Consider the following 19,728-nt stretch of genomic DNA (forward strand, 5'->3'; position numbering starts at 1 on the left):
CTTTGTAATGTTAAAGGACCCAATTTACAGTGAAGAAGTAATGGCTACGAACACATATTCACCATAAAATGCAGTAACTTCCTTAACAAATTATAAATTACAGAAAACACAAGAAAAAACAGATAGTCTTCTACCAATGCTCAAAGAATATGAAGGCAAACATACTTCCAATGAAAGAAAAATAAACAGTAAAAAGTCATCATACTATATAGTAAAAATGAACTAATACTGAAAATTAAGGGGAAAATGAGACATGAGAAGTCTTCACAGTGCAAAATCATGATCAATTTAGTTTAGCTACCGTGAATAGAAAAAAAAAGGTTAGAAATCTTCTGATAAATGAACACAGATCTGAGAAATCGTAAGGCGTTAAAAACCACTAAGAATTTTGCTTGCTTTCAGATAGAATGTAGGTCACAAAGATTGTTACTGCAACAAGAATACACAGAATAAAATGAAAATTATACTTTAGGCCATCAAAGATGGTACAAAAAGTCTAAATAAATTCCAAGGATAAATAGGCTCTTTTGGTGACCAAAGAGCTGTTGCTTTTATAGAACCAACTGCCTAGTCTGGGTGTTGTGTGTGGAATATCACACCTGTCACAAGAAGATAGATTTTGCTGGGATAAGAAAAAGACCACTGAAGCTTTTAATGACAATATGATTGCTATACTAGATTGCAAACTCCAAATGTGAACTCCAAATGTGAAAAAAGTAGAACAACTCCAAATGTGAAAATAAGTTGTTGAGCCCCTAACAGGAATTCTGACAAAAGACAAAGAGCAGGGTGGCTCAGTGGGTTAAGCCTCTGCCTTCGGCTCAGGTCATGATCCCAGGGTCCTGGGATCGAGCCCTGCATGGGGCTCTCTGCTTATCAGGGAGCCTGCTTCCCTCTCTCTCTCTACCTGCCTTTCTGCCTACTTGTGATCTCTGTCAAATAAATAAATAAAATCTTTAAAAAAAAAAGTTAAAAAAAAGAGAGAGAGAGAGAGAGAGCAGATCTGAAAAGCAAAAAAAAAAAAATGTCCTGATTTTGTTGAGGACAACTGCAGCCACTAGAGAGGAAAAAGGGAGTCTCAGAAAAGAAAAAGCCAGGAAAGGGATCACTGAATTCTCTTTCTATATCTTTGATTGAACTTTGTGTGAAAAACCAACTCAAGTTGCTCCTTAAATATAAGATCAACTGAATGTAGAACTGTTGCTCAAGGAACAGAGTTTGCAATTTACGTCTAACCATGTTAACTGTTTAAACAAAAGAAAAAAAAGTCACACACTGGAGAAAAATAGCAGAAGCCAGACCATAACTTAACATTCATATTTTTCAGAACACAAAATTCTGCAAGATACAAAAAAAAAAAAGAAACTGACTCTCATTACTTTAATTAAAAAAAAAAAAAGGACAATAATAACAAAACTGAAACAAACACTTCCAAATTTGGAATAAGCAAACAAGGATTTTATTTTATTTTTTAAAGATTTTATTCATTTATTTGAGATAAAGAATGGGAGATAAAGCACAAGCTGGCGGTGAGGGGAGGGTGGTGTAGAGGGAGAGGGAGAAGCAGACTCCCCGCTGAGCATGGACTCAGGACCCTGCGATCATGACCTAAGCAGAAGGGAGATGCTTAACCAACTGAGCCACCCAGGTGCCTCAGCAGACAATGATATTAAAGCAGCTGTTACAACTGTTCTCAGCGATATACAGGAATGTATGGCCTCAGTGAAAAAAATAAAAAGAAAAAAAAATCTGAGAAGAAAAATAGAATTTTAAAAGACAACCAAAAGGAAATTATAAACCAATACAATAATAAATTATAAAAATTCACAAGACTGATTTAACAAAATATAAAGAGTTTGAAAACCTTAAGATTAATCAATTGAAAGATTCAAACTGAAGAACAGAAAGAAAAATAAATGCAAAACCTCAGAGACAGCTTATAATAACAAATGGTGTAAACCATGTTGTTACACAATACAGACCCAGAGAGCAAGAAAGAATAGGGAAGAAAATACATTTGAAGAAATAATGACCCCAAATCTCACAAACTTGGTAAATGACACGAATTTCAATATTCAATAAGTTAGTAACTCCTGAGCTAGATAATTATAAACAAGGTCTTCCAAGCCACACTGTAGTTAAACCACTGAAAACCAAGATAAAAAGTAAATTTGAAAGAAGAGAGAAAAAAAGGTCGATTATATACAAAAGAATAAAGATGTAATTGGTGAGTAACTTCTTATCAGAAATTACAGAGGCTAGAAGAAAACAAAAGAACATCTTGAAAGTGATGAACAAGTAAAATTGTCAACCCAGGATTTTATATATCTTGAAAAAATAAAAGACCACATTTATTATTTTGTAATATGTTTCTTTTTAACTTCTCTTTAATAGATATGAACTGTTTCAGCAAAAACTGTAACTGTTGTCTGAGATTTATAACATATAGCAGTATACTACACTTAACAGCTATAACAAAGAGTGGTTTGAAGAATAATGAAATCTGCACAGTTACAACATTTGTACTTATTACACAAATGGGTACAAGGTTAACTATAAGAAAACTTTCAAAAGCTATGGAAATATGTTGCAATCACTATAGCAACCTCTAAAAAATGAGGAGACATGCTAAAAAACACTAATAGAAAAACTTAAATCAATTTCCAAAAAACAATGAAACATCCAAAATAGAAAGAAAAGAGAAACAACAATAGAGAAGAGGGGATAAATAAGTAATAAAATGGTAGATCTGAAGCCAATCATATCAATAATCACATTAAATGTAAATGATCTAAACATTCTAACTAAAATGTAAGTATATTACCAGAATGGAAAAGAAAAAGGCAAAATGTGCTATATTCTATCTACAAGAGATAAACTTAAAACATAAAGACAGATTTAGGTTGAATGGATATATCAGGAGATCAGTATTTTTTTAAAATATCGAAGGGGTGATATTAATGTTAGAGAATGAATTTTACAACAATGAGTATTATCAGCAAAAAGGACATATTATTAATGAGAGATAAGAGTTAACTAATCAGAAAAATATAAGTCATCTATGTATGTGCACCTAAAAACATCATCAAACACATTAAGCAAAAGTTGACAGTTAAAAAATAGGCAATTCTTAAAAAAAAAAAAAGGCAATTCTACATAAAGATTTTAATGCCTATTGGCAATTGATAAAACTACTAGAAAAAAACAAGTATGGGGCAACTGGCTGGCTCAGAGTGAGTTATCCTTGATTTTGGGTTCGTGGGTTCAAGCCCCAATGTTGGGTGTAGAGATTACTTAAAAATAAAATCTTTAAAAAAATCATATAGCCAATATAGAATATCTGAACATTATCAATTACTTTTACCTAATAAATAGCTATAAAATATTCCACCTAACAACTACAGAATATAAATTCTTTCAAGTGCATGTGGCATATTTACCAGAATAGATCATAACTTGGGCTAGAAAGTAACGTTCAACAAATTTGAAGATTGAAATTTTTTAAATGTTCTTTGCTAAAAAGAGACACTGAATCAGGTATCAATTACAATAAAATATATAGCTAACAGATTAAACAACACTAAAACAACAATACTAAATAATCTATGGATTGAAAAGTAATCTCAAGGGGTTAGAAAATATTTTAACTGCATAATAATACATAATATTTCAAAATGTTTACATGAAGCTAAAGAGGGCTTAGGAGGAAATCAATAGCTTTAAATGATTATTTTTAAAAAATAAAGGAACAGTGACACCTGGTTGGCTCAGTCAGTTAAGCACCTGACTCTTGATCTCAGTTCAGATCTTGATCTCAGGGCTGTGAATTAAAGCCTTGTGCTGGGCTCCTCAGTGGGCATGGAGCCTACTTAAAATAATTAATGTTTTGAAAAAAGAACAGAATTGATTATCTAAATTTCTACCTTAAAGAACTAGAAAAGAGAAAATTGAATAAAAATTCAAAACAAATTTTAAAGCAGGAAGGATATTAGAATATTAATCAATGAGATATAGAATAAATCAGCAAATCCAAAAGATGGTTTTTTTTTAGAATAATAAAATCAATAAAACTTAAGTTAGACTGGTCAAGAAGAAAAAAGATATAAATTACCAATATCAGTATCGGGAATGAACGAGATGACATACTACAAAAAGAAAACAGGGAGACCTACTTTTGGCATAATAACATGAGTGGTTCTGTGGAATGGCTCCCTAGAGAAACTGGAGAAACTTATTAAAAAACAAAACAAAACAAAAATTTAAAGTCTCCATAAATGGTCCCAAAGCATACAGAAAATGAAGAAATATTTTCAAAAAAAAAAAATCTACTAAAACTCAGTAAGAACATCAAGTGTCTGGGATTTGAACCAAGATTCACTCACTCCATCCTTCCTTCAAATCAGAAAGTTATCAACTAAACTGGGGCAGCCAAGGAAGAAGAACCATAATACTTCCCTAAGTGAGAGAAGTATCTTCCCAGGAGGGAGATTTTCAGCATTTTCCATCCTGCCCCCAACTACATGTTGCTGAAGCCAAGTTCTGAAAGAGTGTACCCAAGTGTAGGAACTCCCTTTTTTGGAGCAGCACCCACTCATGGATTGTAGGCTGTATCTTAGTACTACTAAACTTTTTTTTAAAACTCTAACTCTAATCCTAACCCAAATACTGTGCTCTTATTACAATGTTAAAATCCCTCAGTTCTAATGAGACAGGAAAGGAATATAACATTTCCTCTGCAATTTGTGAGGAGAAGGTCTTATGATCATGTCTTATGGAATGTTTTCTCTAAGAATAGAAGTTGGCTTTAAAATGTTATGAACTTTTGGGACACCTGGGTGGCTCAGTTGGTTAAGCTGTTGCCTTTGGCTCAGGTCATGATCCCAGGATCCTGAGATCGAATCCCAAAACAGGTTCCTTGCTCAGCAGGGAGTCTGCTTCTCCCTCTGCCTCAGTCTGCCGCTCTGCCTGCTTGTGCTCTCTCTCTCTCTTTCTCTGAGAAATAAATAAATAAATAAATAAAATAAAAAATCTTATGAACTTTTGGTTATGTAAAATAGCAAAAACTTCCAGGAAAATTATTTTCACCGAATTAGTATTAAATAGGATATAAAGTTAATTTCTGCTGTTTCATGGAAAAAAAAAAACAGAAGCTGTATGACCATAACAATAAGTGCAATTCCAATGAATATTCCAGTCTTTAAGCAGTATATTTATTTAAAATAGATAAAAACTTCTTTTTGATAACCAGTTAGGGACCCTTGAGAAGAACCTATAGAAAGCTTAGCAAATTTGCTATTCTCCACCAGGGCAACCTTTGAACTGAAACTAGAAATCACAAAGAATGAGAGAAGTACAAACTTGTTCTTCACAGAATTTAATATTTTAAAAAAGAAAATATAAACGTCATAAAAAAAAGTCTTAAAAGTTTCATTAAGGGGCTAAATGCTAGCACTGAAACTTTTCTCTTGTAATTGATTTAAGGTAAAAAATAAAAGTTATGTAAAAAACACAGCAGTTATAGCTGTCCCAATATAAAGCCAACCTGCAAAAAGGCAGGACAAAATTAGCTGAGCAAATATCCACATCATGACCTTAGTAACAAATTTCAAGTGGTTTCAGTTCCCAAGGTCTAAAAGAAGGCTCATCTTGCATGCTTAGATTCTACTTCTTCCAGAATCCACTGAATGCCATTCAAAAAACCAGTTAGAGTTTCAGCCTCTGTATCCTGGACCTATGAGCAGATAAGAGAGACCACTGTAAGAAACTGAGCCCGAAATCTTATTATTAAAAGAAACGTTTTTCTAGATACTAAAAAAAGAACAGGATTTTTTAAATCCTAATAAACTTTGGGTGAGTCAGTTGTTTTGTTTTCTAGAGAACTTAGATAAAAAAAAAAATATGATCTTCTACTTATAATTATTACCAATATGAGGCTTATTGCTTATCTTGGAATTCAGTTTTGGGAAGGGGAAGAACTACCATTTCTATGACTTATTTGTATGTATTAGAAAAAAAATTGCTCTAAAGGATCCACTTTGAAAACTAAAACATTTTAAAATGAACTCAGCTAGCCAGCTGATAAATGTGATATTCAGTATTGCAAAAATGTACATTTTAAGACTGACACTCTTCCTAACCTACTACTTAGGAAGGTACACCTTTATTAGTAGCTTTCCAACTGTGTTCCAAAGAGTCTTCAGGATTCCACAGGAGGTATATGGGAAGGAAGGAAGAAAATCCTTTAACTTATTAAGCATAATCATTTCCAATTTTTATTTTCCTTTATTTTACTTAGGGGCTTCATGTAAGGTTTAGTTTGAGAATAGGATTCCATGATTAAAGTAAAATTTGGAAAGCAAGAAAAAATAAGATGAAATTTTTATTTCTGATGACCCTTAAAGCATATTTTAATGCTGAAAAAGTGATACTGGTATCTTAAAAAAAAAAAAATCTCCAAATGCTATCTCACTATATCTATGATAGAAGAGACAAGTAATGAGCAAATGATAGGTGAAACATTGATACCAAACAATAGTCTCCCACTGCTTAGGTTATTAAGATCAACTGTAGAATGCTATTTCATTAAAGAGAATGAGTAGAAAAGAATAAAATCAAATAGAGAACAGTGAAAAAATAAAATAAGATTTTCCGATTTTCCTCACCAGAGAAGATAGGACCTTACCATCCATGGGTGGTTTAGATGATTTAGATGCAGCTCATGAGCCAAATAAAAACAGGGCATTCTTTTTACATTTGCTTGAGAAATACAAGATAAAACCAGCATAGGTCTTCCTGAAGATCCAAAAGCTGGATCTGTCATTGCCATAATACGAGAAAATTCATCTTGCCATTCATGTCCTAGAGAATGTAGTCAAAACCCTTAATTTACATTACTTATAAGGATTTTAAAAATAAACTTAAAAACAAAACAAGGAAATAAAAATATTACCAGGATCCAAGCATAACAAACTGTCCCTATTGTTGTTCATTTACAGCTCTTCATTTACTGATCTATCATAAAATTACATTAGGTAGCCTTCAAGGATAGGTATTTCAGTGAAATTAGAGAGAAAAAAAAAGTCTCAGTACCATTCAGATGTCTCCATATTTTAAAGGCAAAAATACATTGGTATAGGTATTTTCCTCTCATACATTTTATAGCTATCACCACCCTTTCCTTGAAAGACTAGCTTAAACAATTTAAACACAGACTTGGGTCTAGCACTATTATTCAAACTAACAATCTCTGGCTTTCATTGGACTATGTAAAATCAGTGATATTGTGAGGTAGTCAAAATTCTAAAAGGATGCCCAATGACTCACACCCTTGTATAATATATGAATCTAGAGGGGATGAATCTAGAATCAGTGATGAAATATCATTGCCATGAGTAGGCTACATTATAAGACACAGCTGACTTCAAGAATGAGTGATCATCCTCAGTGATGCTGACCTAATCAGGTAGGCTCTTAAAGAGATGAGGTTCTCCTGGTGAGAAAGATTCTCCATTGTGGATCTGAAGACAAGAGGGAGTCACAAGGCAAGAAATGAAGGTATCTTCTAAAAGATGATATCAGCCCCTGCTGACGGTTGGCAAGAAAACAGTAACCTCTTTCCTACAATAGTAAGGAACTGAATTCAGCCAATAACTTCAGTGAGTTAGAAAGCAGATTTTTCCCAGGAGCCACCAGAAAGTGCTGCAACCCATCTGACCCTGATTTCAACTTGTGAGGCCCCAAGCTGGAAACCCAGCCATACTGTGCTGACTTCTGACACACAGAACTATGAGCTATCAGTGTTGAGAACTATGAACTATGAGTGTTGTTTTAAGCCACTAGATTGGAGGAAATTTGTTATATATCAACAGAAAATGAAAAAATATTTAATGTCATTATCAACAGGGTGCATTTAAATCTAATCATAACCTCTCAGATTTTGACTTGTCCCATCTGTTCTTTGTTCCTTTATCCCCCCTCTTTGGATTGAGATTTCTAATAGTTCCATTTTATCTTCACTAATGGCTTATTTAATTGTACCTCTCTCACACTTTTTTTAGTGGTTACTCAAGGATTTACAATGTACATTTTTAACTTCTAGCAGTCTACCTCTAGATAGTATTACACAACTTCATGTACTAGAGAACCTTATAACAATTTATCTCCATTTGACCCCTTCCATTTGTCTATATTGGTATCATATACCTTACTTAAAAGAATCATATGCCCACAATACAGTCTTACTATTTTTCCTTTACATATTATAAAAAAATTAAGTTAGGAAAAAAATCTTATCTATAGCTACATTGCTTTCCTCCCAGGGCTCTTAATTTTTTTTTAATAAAGATCCATTTTTCCATCTGGTATCATGTTCTTCTGCCTTGAAGAGCTTTCTTTAATATTTCTTGTAATATAAATCTGCTGATATTTAACTTTCTCAGGTTTTTTCTGAAAGTCTTGATTTTACCTTCATTTTGAAAGATATCTTTGAATACAAGATTTTCCCCACTTTGCAACACTGTAAAGATTTCCCTTAACTGCCTTCAGCAATTCTTTTAGGAATTCTCTGTCCTTATCTTTGGCCCTCTCTATATATGATTCATTTTGCTTTGGCTGTCTTCAAGATAATCTCTTTATTGTTGGTTTTCATCAGGTTGGCTCTAATGGACCTAGATTTATTTTTTATTTGTGTATCATTATTTTTTAAAATTTACTTGGAATCCTCTGAGCATCCTGTCATCATTCAGTAATTTTGAAATAATTTTGGTCATTATTGGTCCAAAAATTTCTTTTTCCTTGTTCTCTTTCTTCATATTTTGGGACTCCAATTACACATGAGTTAGACCAGGTATTGTCATACTATGGTCTATGGATCTATTTTTATAAATACTTTTTTTAAACATCCATGCCTATTCATTTATAAATTGTCTATGGCTACTTTTGCACTCTAACAGCAGAACTGGGTAACTGTGAGAGATCATATAGATTATTATATGCCTAATCTCATATAGAGATAGAAATCTCATATAGAGATCATTATATGCCTAAAATATTTACTATATGGACTCTTAAGAGAAAGTCTACTGCTCCCTGAGTTGGGAACCCCTGATGGGTTCCCCCAGTTCTTGGATGCTCTGTTCCTCACTCCTACTCTTTTTTTTCTGTGTTTTACTTTGGATAATTTTAGTTTATCTTCAGATTCACCAAAGGTTTCTTTTGCTGATAAATCCACTATGTAAAGTGTTTACCTCCTATATTTTCATATTTAGCATTCTCATTTTACTTTTTCACAGCATCCTTCTCTCTGCTGAAAATCCCTATCTATTCACACATATTTTCCATCTTTTCCACTAGATCCTTTAACAGATTAATCATAGTTATTTTAATGTCCCTTTCTGTGAGTGCCAACATTTGATATCATATCTCTGGATATGGTTCCACTGATTGCTTTATCTCTTGAAATGGGTCATTTCATTTTGATTTTTTTGTCTTATAATTTTTAATTTAATGCTAAATGTTTTATGTAGAAGAACAGTAGAGATTGAGGTAAAAGAATATATTTTCCTGTTAGACCACTAACGCTGTGGGTTGATTCCAACTAATCATTAGTTGAGCTGGACTTAGCTTTTGTTGCTCTGGTTAACTTCAGTGCACCACAAACGTTAAATCCCTTCAGCCTGTTGCTACCTTGTTCTGAGTGGGAACAATATATTATATATTCATGCCTTAACTTATTCACAAAAGATTTGGGAGAAAAATTAAAATACTTGTTTGTGGCCCAATAATATTCTGATGTGATGCCTATATAGCATCGTGAAGGGCAATTATTCAGAATATGTGGAGTGTTCTTAACTACTCTACTTAATTAACACTTCATCCCACCTTTCTCTTGACTATCTGGGTAATTAAAACAAGGCTAAAATTTTCCAGTTATCTACATAAATTATTTGAATAGAGCTAGAAACATAGAAAACATCAATAACAAGTGCAGAAGCATACAACAAAGAAATACTATGTACTTATAAAACTTCGATATGCATCAGAATTTTGTAGGTTAAAAAAAAAAAAGAATGCCCAAGAGACAACCCAAATCTATGAATTATAATCCATCAGAATAGGAATCAGCAGCTGTTTTTAACAAGCTCTCCAGGTGGGTGATTCTAATGCACATTAAGGTTTGTGAACTCATTATTAGCAATGAGAAATTAAAAAGTTGGAAAATGAGTCTTAGTCTTGATGATAAATAGTAGCTGTTAATGATGCAGCTGCTACTGAAAGGATGATACAGAAAGGAATGCTATAAGCTTATCTGTTCTTTGTCCTTTATCCATAGAATAAACTGAGGTCATAGAATCACATTTATTAAATTAACCATCATGCTTTTAAGAAGCCACAGTAAAGCCTAAAAATGTATTTTCTTATTTGCTTTGCAAAAAAGTTTTCTTAAAAAGAAAATAAAATAATGCTTACTTTTATGAGCTTCAGCATTTGCAACATAGATGAATCCATCAACAACTTCACACACCTTCTGAATTTGTGGAATTACACTATACCGGCTTCCTTGTTGATCATCTCCTTCATTCTGTACACTGAACATCTTGTTAACTGCACTTGTATGCTCTTCTCTTGCTCGATCTCTTTCCTTTCTGTAAGAAAAATGTAAATATAAAGCATAAAAACTAAGCAGGCTCCACCTCCCCCATAAAGTACCCAAGTCCTGATGCCCCAGGTAGGCCACCACATAGACAGCCTTACCTAGTAGTTGAATATAGTATCAGGATGTTGAATTTATGTTGGTTGCTCAACTGAAAACTGACTCCAGATCCAATACCTAAAGAAGAAAATTATAGTTATCAAAACAAGTCATTAATAAATACAGAAAAAGATCACACTGAAAAAAAATTACCCAGTGCAGCAAAAAAGCAACCAAAAAGCCCATGACAAATTACATATAGCTTTGGAATAAAATGAAATGTTCATGTTGAAGAAAATGTGCTGTATGCAATTTTCATTTACATGGTAATAAAAACATGGATAAAGATCATTGTTCTTTATCAACATTGTTACTTGTCCTTGTTTCTTAACCTCCTCCCTTCTTTGGCTGTGTTAACACCTGGGCCTCTTCTCCTCTTACCTCATGAAAAGATCTGTCTTTCTCCCATGGCTCTACTTCTTTTTGCTATACAAATGCCCCTTTAGTTCTGTCCATCCTCAATCCCTCCTTTTAGTCTAAATTACCATACCCTCAACTAGACTTTTGCAATCACTTCTAACTAGTCTCCCACATCCATTTTTTACCCCTACTGTCCATTCTTCTGACAGCAACCAGAGAGATGGCTTAAAAATGCCTATCTCGGGGCGCCTGGGTGGCTCAGTGGGTTAGGCCGCTGCCTTCGGCTCGGGTCATGATCTCAGGGTCCTGGGATCGAGTCCCGCATCGGGCTCTCTGCTCAGCAGGGAGCCTGCTTCCCTCTCTCTCTGCCTGCCTCTCTGTCTACTTGTGATCTCTCTCTGTCAAGTAAATAAATAAATATTTTAAAAAAATGCCTATCTCATTATGTCTCTTTCCTTCAAAGCCATTGCTCTTCAAAAACAACTTAATATAACCTTACCTCTACTTTAGGACAACTCCACTTTTCACACCTTTAATCCCTGCATCATAACCAATCTAGTTGTTTAAATTAACCTGTCATGCCATCTTATGTCACCATTCCAGGTTAACCCATACGCAGAAATCTTGGTTGGCTGAGACTGCAAGCATGGCCCTAGTCCCCTGGCCACAAGGTTTGGTGCACAAACTCTCCAAAGAGATCAAAGAAAAAAATTCTACTATTTTCTCTTTGTTTTCATCAGTTTAATTTCCAGACATTACCTTCTTAACACATCTAACCTCAACCCAATACGATCTCTATGCTGTTCTGTACCACACTGCCAACAACCCATTCCCCCTTCTTCCTTGATCTTGCAGGGTTTGAGGCATAATTAGATTGGCATTTATAAACAATCATTTCTGCTGCTGTCTAGAGAATAAAATTGACAATTCATGATTAGCAAATTTCCCCCATATCCTCAACCTCTTCTTTAGAGAGTCTTCTACCCCATGGCCTTACCTGAACTGGCCTACCCTTAGGGGCTGCTTCTCTTGCAGTACATCTCAAGTAACAAAACTGCTTCTTCTCACACATCTCAGGGTAAAGATGTGGGGTCAATGTTCTCTTTACTCCTCACTGCCATGTCCGGTTACTCACCAACCACCTTCAAAACTCCATCTCTGAGATACACCATTCAGATGCAATACCATCTCCCTTTTCTCAAACTCATCATTTATGAATCTCCTTTTGATAACCTCTTGAACCAAACATTCACTGAAGATTTTACACCTAGTTCACAATATTCCTCTCCATCCTCAGAAACTTCCAAGTCCATGTGGACACCATAAGACTCCCAAATCTTGATTCCTAACCCAGATCTTTCTCTTGAGATCTGGATGCATAGAGTAATCCAGTTATTGTTCATTTAGTCATCAAATCTATATTGAGTGCCTACTACATGCCTGAGTTCAAACACACAGCTAAGAACAAAGCTGGTAAGACTCCTGCCCTAATGGAGTTTCCATTCAAGTGGACTGCTTACAGCAGGCATCTCCATTTATATATCCCAGAGTTATCAAAGTCAGCATATTCCAAAGAGCAGCTGTCCTTCTTCCTATAAAGATCCCTCAAAAAACTGTCTCTTCCTCCTCCTTATCCTAGCGAATGGCACTATCATCCAATATGAAAACCACATCAGAAATAACACTCATGCATATTCAGTCAACGCTATCCTTCATGTTTTTACAATATTATGGTCCTTTCTTAACAGGTCTCCATGTTTTATAGCCTCTTCTAATCAATTTTCCACTCAGGAGCCAGATCTTTCTAAAATGTAATCTTGATCATCTCACTGCTCTGTTTTAAATCTTTCAACAGCTCCCAAATGCTTAAGCAGGGAATACACATATCTTTTCACCCAGCCCACTCTAGACACAGAGATCTACTTCAAATGTGTAATATGTATCCAGAGCTCTGTGCTTTTAGAAATGTAGTTTTCACTGCTCAGAATACTTGTGTCCCTTTTTTTTTAATGGCCTACTTTAACTCATCATAATGACTCAAATAAGGCATCATATTCAACAAAGAGCCTTCTTGGAGCCTTATCTTTCTACTCAGGAGCTAATTACACCATATTCTAATCGCCTATATACTTGTCTTTGTCCTTATCAAGACCAAGTGTCTTCAGGGCAGATAAAAATTTTTGATGTTTGTTTCAAATAGCTATACCTCTAGCATCTAATAGGTGCTCTCAATAAATGAATAAGCAAAGCATAAGCTAAATTATAGTATTATTTATACTTCTATTTCCTGCTTGCCAACTAACTATATGATTATTGTTTTCACAGAAAGAGGAGAAAGGTGTTAATTTAGCTCTTTTTAAAAATTCTACTACATATCAAAGTACTTTGCACATAGTAGATGGGTTTTTGCCATCAACATTCTTTTAAAATATGGTAACTACGATACAAACATCCTGATAACATATATTTTACTTGCACATAACCTTATATTCTAGATTACACAAATCTGAGGAAATAAGAGGAAGCTCATCTCTGATAAAAAGTAAATCAACCCTTTCAGTCCACTGGGACCTGGAGAGGAGGAGTGCCTATTCACCAGAATACTGTATTTCATTACATCAATGAGTTAATTAAAAATTTCTTTTGATTTAACATTAGTGTCAAGATCAAAGTGTTTTAACTATTATATGCTACAGATTAACATGAAAATTACCATCAATCTGCCTCTGAGGCAAACCAGCTGTTGGGCAAAGTTCCTCAGAAGACATCAAGCTCAACACCAAAGATGTATTCAGTTCTTCCAAACCTGGTCCAAACATAGCAAATCGTGGTTCATTCTGAATGATCAGTGAGTGTAAAAATGATGTGACAGCTCCATACATAGGACGACTAGATTTCAAGGATCTTCTTGTATATGGACAGCACATTTTATAGCTGCATAAAATTGTCACAATTAGAAAATAAACACAGAAAAAAACATAGCCAGTTATTCATTCAACAATAGTTTATTGAGAACCTGCTAGACACATTATATTATTGTATTATACAATACAATAATTATATAGTTCCAATCCTCATGGAGGGAAGTGGAGAACAGACATATTATACGTGTATGCTGGATGCCACCACATGAAAAAGCAAAGGCACTCTGGGAGTAGAAGTGGTCCAAATGTTAAGGAAGTCTTCCCCTGGAAATGGCTCTTACTTTCTAATTTTTCATTTAGATTTTCTCATGGAACACTTGGTCTAACACTTGTTTCAGTCATAAAAATTCACTACACATAGCAGCATTTCTCAGTCTGGGGAGATTTTGCCTCCCCACCCCAAGAGAGCATTCATTTGGCAATGTCTGCAGTCATTTCTGCTATTATGACTAGGGGTCAGTGTGTGGTGTGCTACTGGCATCTAGTGGACAGAGGTCAAGAATGCTGCTAAACATCCTACAGTGCACAGCACAGTTATCTGAACACTTGATCTAAAATGTCAATAGTACCAAGACTGAGAAACCCTACAATAACCTATAAGGATACTTAGCATAAATGTCTTTAGAGATTAAAAAAAAAGATAGAAATTAGTAATGCCACCAATAGAACCAAATTTCTTAAGTACTCCTATTAACAGCCTCCAATGTAACAGTTTAGTAAGTGTTAAATATACAGGGAGGCTCTACTTTTCCTTAAAGATAACCTAGCAAACTCAGAATCATGTGAAAAAAAAAAACAAACCAACAGTTTCTTTCAATAGCTATAAATTTCTAAATTACCAATTCTACATGTTATCAAAAGTTAGAACACAGTAACTGAATCAAAATAAAACCTAAAGCCCTTTGACTAAATCATGGTGGTTAAGACAATTACTGACCTAACAAGACAATGGTCTTTATTTAGGAAACTTGTAATTCAAGAAGAAAAAAAAAATCAATTTTTGAGGCTAGGTAGATCTGACCACTTTGTTTATATACTATGAACTTACGTTTTTTCATCTGCATTATTTGAACAATAACAATTAACCCAGGGTTGTAAGGAACAAATTAATTTATATTATTTAAGAAACAAAACAATGAACAAAGAAAAAAGCAGACAAAAAAAGAAACTGGTGGTTGGCAGAGGGGAGGTTGGTGGGGGGTGATATAAAAGGGGATTAAGAGTACACTTAAAAATGATGAGCACTGAGAAATGCATAGAATTGTTGAATCATTATACTGTATATCTGAAACTAATATAACACTGTTAATTATACTTCAATAAAAAATACTTTATATGATCACAAATGGTAGTTACTATGATTATTTCTATTCCCAGGGAAAAGCTGGTTCCACAGCATATATACTTGATGCTATGGTTGGTTGTGGGACAATGTAGAAGTAACAACCAGCAAGTGAGAGGACAATAGCACTTACTGAAATTATATATAACTTATCATATACATTTTAATCAAGTAGTCTTATAAGACTTGGCATTTAGATTAAAGAAAGATCTGAATAATTCAAATCAAATATGAAAAAAAATCCTAAATATAGCAGAGCAAAAACAGTTCTTATCTAAAACATAAATACTTTTTAAATTTTATTTATAGTGCCTTAAATGTGGGGCCCTCAATAAAGTAGGTTATACCCAGATCCAATGACATTATATATTTTTAAGGTGGCATGACAGGGTTCCAATCTGAATAGTCCCTTATAAGCTATATAACTAGGTAAATCCATAACCATTCTGAACCTCAATTCCACATCTATAACACAAGGGTAATACTTTCTTATTTGGTGATGGCTAAATAACTAAACATACATAAAGCATCCCTCATAGAATTCAATACACTATAGTTGCTCAACATTAATTCTCTCAGCTACATGATATTTAAAAGTGTCAATGCTTCTGGGTATAACAAAATCTTAGTTTCCAGAATCTTGAGAATGTGTATGCTGGATGCCACCTGTGGCATCCCTTTCACTTTCCCTTTTCACTTTCCCTGTGAAAGAACTGGTGTCTGATCACTGATCATTTGTTTTTTGGATACAGAAAAGTATTCACTATTTAACAAAATGACAAGTGTTCTAAAGATGATGAAAGCTTTAAGAAATGTTTTCCTTCTTGACATATGAACTCTCTACAATTATCCAAATAACTACCACAGGTAAATAACAAAATGTGAAAACTGAAAGGGTCATATGAAGGAATTTAAGTTAATCCCCAACTTTTACAAACACAACCAAATTCCATGAAATGTATTATTGGCAGAGCCAAGACGAATTTAGACTATTAACTTGCACCACAGGCAAATTTAGTAGCTTCTTTTTAATGCATAAAACTAGATACTTACACTGCCATGTAGTCAAAAAATGCACCATCAGTGACCTCAGATATAGGCTTTTTTAAGATTTCTAGATCTGGAAGAGACTTCCAGTCAACAGAAGACCAGGAAGGAAGATCCCGCAGAAGAAAATATCTCCACAGAATTGGATCTCGTACAGTTTCATTCCAATAATGGCTTGTACTTCCCAATTGACACAGATCATGAGGTGAAAGAAATGACAAAATATATAGCTGTACATCAATCTGAAATAGAAATGGCAAATAGGTAAAAGGGAGGAAAAAACGTAGCTTAAAAGTTTTCTGATAATTATAAACAAATAATTATTTTATTATACTGGGAATCCAAAGGTCAACTGGACAGCCCATCTTTTTAATAATTATATCTATCATGATGAATAACAAAACAATTATACTAGATAACCAAAGATCAATTTAACAGTATTTTTAGTAATTAAATCTATAATGCTGAAGTTATTTTCCTGCCATTAGAAGAGAAACGAATCTGAACATTTAATTGTTGACACATTGAAACGTTCATGAAAGACCAATCATTGCTCTGGAATTTCAAGCAAAATAAAGAGGTCCTTTAATTTCTCACAGAATTTTGCCACTACATTACCTGAACCAACCATTTAAGGAAACAACCTAGTCTTCAAAATAAAACTTCTGTCAAAGCACTTCTGATTTTGTCATTAGTTCTGCCATCTCACTTTCTCCATCAAATCAGAATTGCAAAGAACTTCTACAAAAGGGAGAAGCTTGGAGGCGTCCTTAGCCTGCAGTTTTTAATTCCTGATAGACGTCAGAGGGAGGGGGGTGTCAACAGTCCAGCCGAGATACAGAATTTGTTTAATGCCTAAGAATTGATCCTCGCTCCCATTTGCCCATCTGCCTGAAAAGTTTAACAGTAAGTGGTGTGGATAATTCTTGTGGTCTCTTGTAACTTGAGGCACGACTTCGTCTTGGTCAGTTAAGAGTGAGTTCTGTTAACTTGAACTGCGCGGTAAGGGACCAGCCTCGATCTCCGGGCGGTGTTCCGGCACACTGAACCTCAGGTGCAAGACGCCGAGCACCCAGCGACCGAAGGCTTTCCCAGGCTAACCAGAGTCTGCAGTGGTCTCCTCCTATTTCCTTAACCCGACGTTCGGGGTGTTCTAGGGCCAAAACTTGGTTTGGGGCGTGGAAGACTTGAGGGGGACCTGGCCGGTTACCCGGGCGTTTCGCTGCGACCTTCGGTCCGGCTGCGGAGCACCAAAGGTCAACGCCTCGGCGTTTCTGGTCAACTGTTGCTCCCAGGTGACGACACTGCCCGGAACGGCCTCGCGCCACACACAGGCTTCAGCGCGGTGATGCCTCCCGAGGCCGCCAGTGCGGAACGCCCCTCCCGGCCCGGCCCCTAGGTCCTCCGCGGCCGGTGGCCGCCACTCACCGGCAGCCGCGTCAGGGTACTGGCCTCCTCATCCGCCTCCTCTTGAGAGGCTCTCGGCGCTGCCCTCTCCTTGCCCACCGACTGCCAGAAGTTCCTCCAGCCGCTGAGGATGGCGGCCTCTAGACGGCTCCAGTCGCTGTGGTGTGGCTGAGGGGAGCTGCCTCCGCTGCGTGGCTCGCTTCCCGCCATGGCCGCCGGCGTCGCACGTGACGCGCCGCAGGGTCACGCACGCTCCCCGCTCCGGGCGGCCGGCCTCCCGTCTCGCGCCTCCCTCCTTCCACGTCTGCCCGAGGCCGGCCTCGGGACCGGAGAGGGCACGGAGGTGTGGCCCAATCAGATGTGGCGTCTCCAGCCGAGCTTGAACCTCGCGCCAAGAGCTTAATCCAGGCCTCAACCCCGCGAGCCTCGCTTCATTCACGTGCAGTCTCTCCCCGCTTTCTAACTTCCCCCAGAGTCGTTCTCTCTGTCTGGGACCCATTTCCACTTAGTCTGGGTCTAGGTGGCCCCTACTTATTCGATAGCTGGCCCTCCTTCGCTACCGTAGGCTTAATAGCCGGTTGCTTCCTTCTCAGCACTGCTGTGCTGGGTGTGCTGGTTTTTTATTGGTTTTCGGTCTCCGATTTACTGTTAGTTTTCCTGCGGATTAGCAAAAATGGAACATGGAGGTGACCAAGCGCCCAATCACGAGAAACCTCATGTCAAGGCGAGGAGCCTATATTTTCTCTATAAAATTTTAGGTACATTTAAAAATCCTGAAGGTAGGCAGGCACCCCATAAAAGGGCAGCAAAATAGGGCTAGAATAAGAGGAGAAACCAGATATGGTACCGTTAAAATCCTGCTAGTTGTTTTTGTTAATCTGTCAGAACAGTTATCCATTTTACTTACTTTGCCCAGCCTTACTTTGAAAGGGTTTTAAGAAACTATACTATAGCCCCCATTAAAAGATAGTAAAAACAAAAACTCAATTGAGTAATGTAAAAGATCAAACTGGCTTTACTGAACAATTCATGAATCTGGAAGCATCCCATCCAGCAAATGGAAAGTTGCTGCAGGACAAGGAAGGTTTTTTAAAGATAGAGGCGTGTGGGTAGCACAGTGGTTAAGGGTCCTATTCTTGGTTTGGGCTGAAGTTGTGAAGGCAGAGTCCTAATCTCAGGTTCAGTGCTGCGCGAGTCCGCTTGGGTTTCTTTCTCCCTCCCCCTCTCCCTCTCCCACATTCCCTCACCCCCCAAATAAGTAAATACATCTTTTTTAAACAATTGAAAATAAAGGCAGAAAATGGGGGCACCTGTCTGGCTCAGTTGGTGGAGTATGTAACTTTTGATGTCAGGGTTGTTCAGCTCCACGTTGGGTGTAGAAATTACTTCAAAAAAATTAAGGCTTTAAAGGCAGAAAGGAATGGGAGAAAGGAAATTATTGACAAAAAGTACACTACTGTAGACAAAGCCATCCTAGTGCTAACCAGGAATTCCATGTTGAAGGTTACTTTTTGGGGGCGCCTAGGTGGGTCAGTTGACTAAGATTGGAACTACTGATTTCAGTTCAGGTCTTTATCTCAGGGTCTTGGGGTTGGGCTCCATGCTGGCCATGGGGCCTACCTAAGAGAGAAAAAAAAAAGGTTACTTTCCTGAGGGGTCTGAAACTGCAGTTAGATTGGATATGAAGTATTGGTTTGCTGAAGTGAGGCCCTTAAAATAAGTGATTGCATTTGGGGCCTGTGGGTTTTCTTTTCAACAAAGGCAACCTATTATTTGGAACTGGATATAGTCTCTACTGGTAAGATGGACACAAATACTTATTTAGTACTATGTGTCATTCATTTTTAAATAGATTACTTCAATCTAATCCAAAGAATACTCTGCTCAAACACTAGAGC

The 19,728-nt window shown here is 36.2% G+C and overlaps 1 protein-coding gene across 4 annotated transcripts in view; it reads right to left on the reverse strand.

Moving 5' to 3' along the window:
- Nucleotides 1-19,456, reverse strand: part of FBXO4 (F-box protein 4) — a 145,678-nt gene extending 126,222 nt beyond the window's left edge. For 2 of the 4 annotated variants that reach the window (XM_044232410.1, XM_044232407.1), the window contains exons 1-6: nt 19,141-19,456; nt 17,852-18,487; nt 16,430-16,665; nt 13,824-14,044; nt 10,753-10,828; nt 10,468-10,643 (exon numbers count right to left, since the gene is read on the reverse strand). In XM_044232410.1, the coding sequence (XP_044088345.1) occupies nt 10,468-10,643; nt 10,753-10,828; nt 13,824-14,044; nt 16,430-16,665; nt 17,852-18,040 (898 nt within the window). In that variant the 5' untranslated portion in view covers nt 18,041-18,487; nt 19,141-19,456. Of the gene's footprint in view, nt 1-5,193; nt 5,732-6,682; nt 6,859-10,467; nt 10,644-10,752; nt 10,829-13,823; nt 14,045-16,429; nt 16,666-17,851; nt 19,042-19,140 lie in introns of those variants that run through there. The other 2 variants (XM_044232394.1, XM_044232401.1) reach the window with 2 other exon arrangements.
- Nucleotides 19,457-19,728: the final 272 nt, after the last annotated feature.

This window comes from Neovison vison, chromosome 1, assembly GCF_020171115.1.
Source record: "Neovison vison isolate M4711 chromosome 1, ASM_NN_V1, whole genome shotgun sequence".
Classification (NCBI taxonomy): Eukaryota; Metazoa; Chordata; class Mammalia; order Carnivora; family Mustelidae; genus Neogale; species Neogale vison.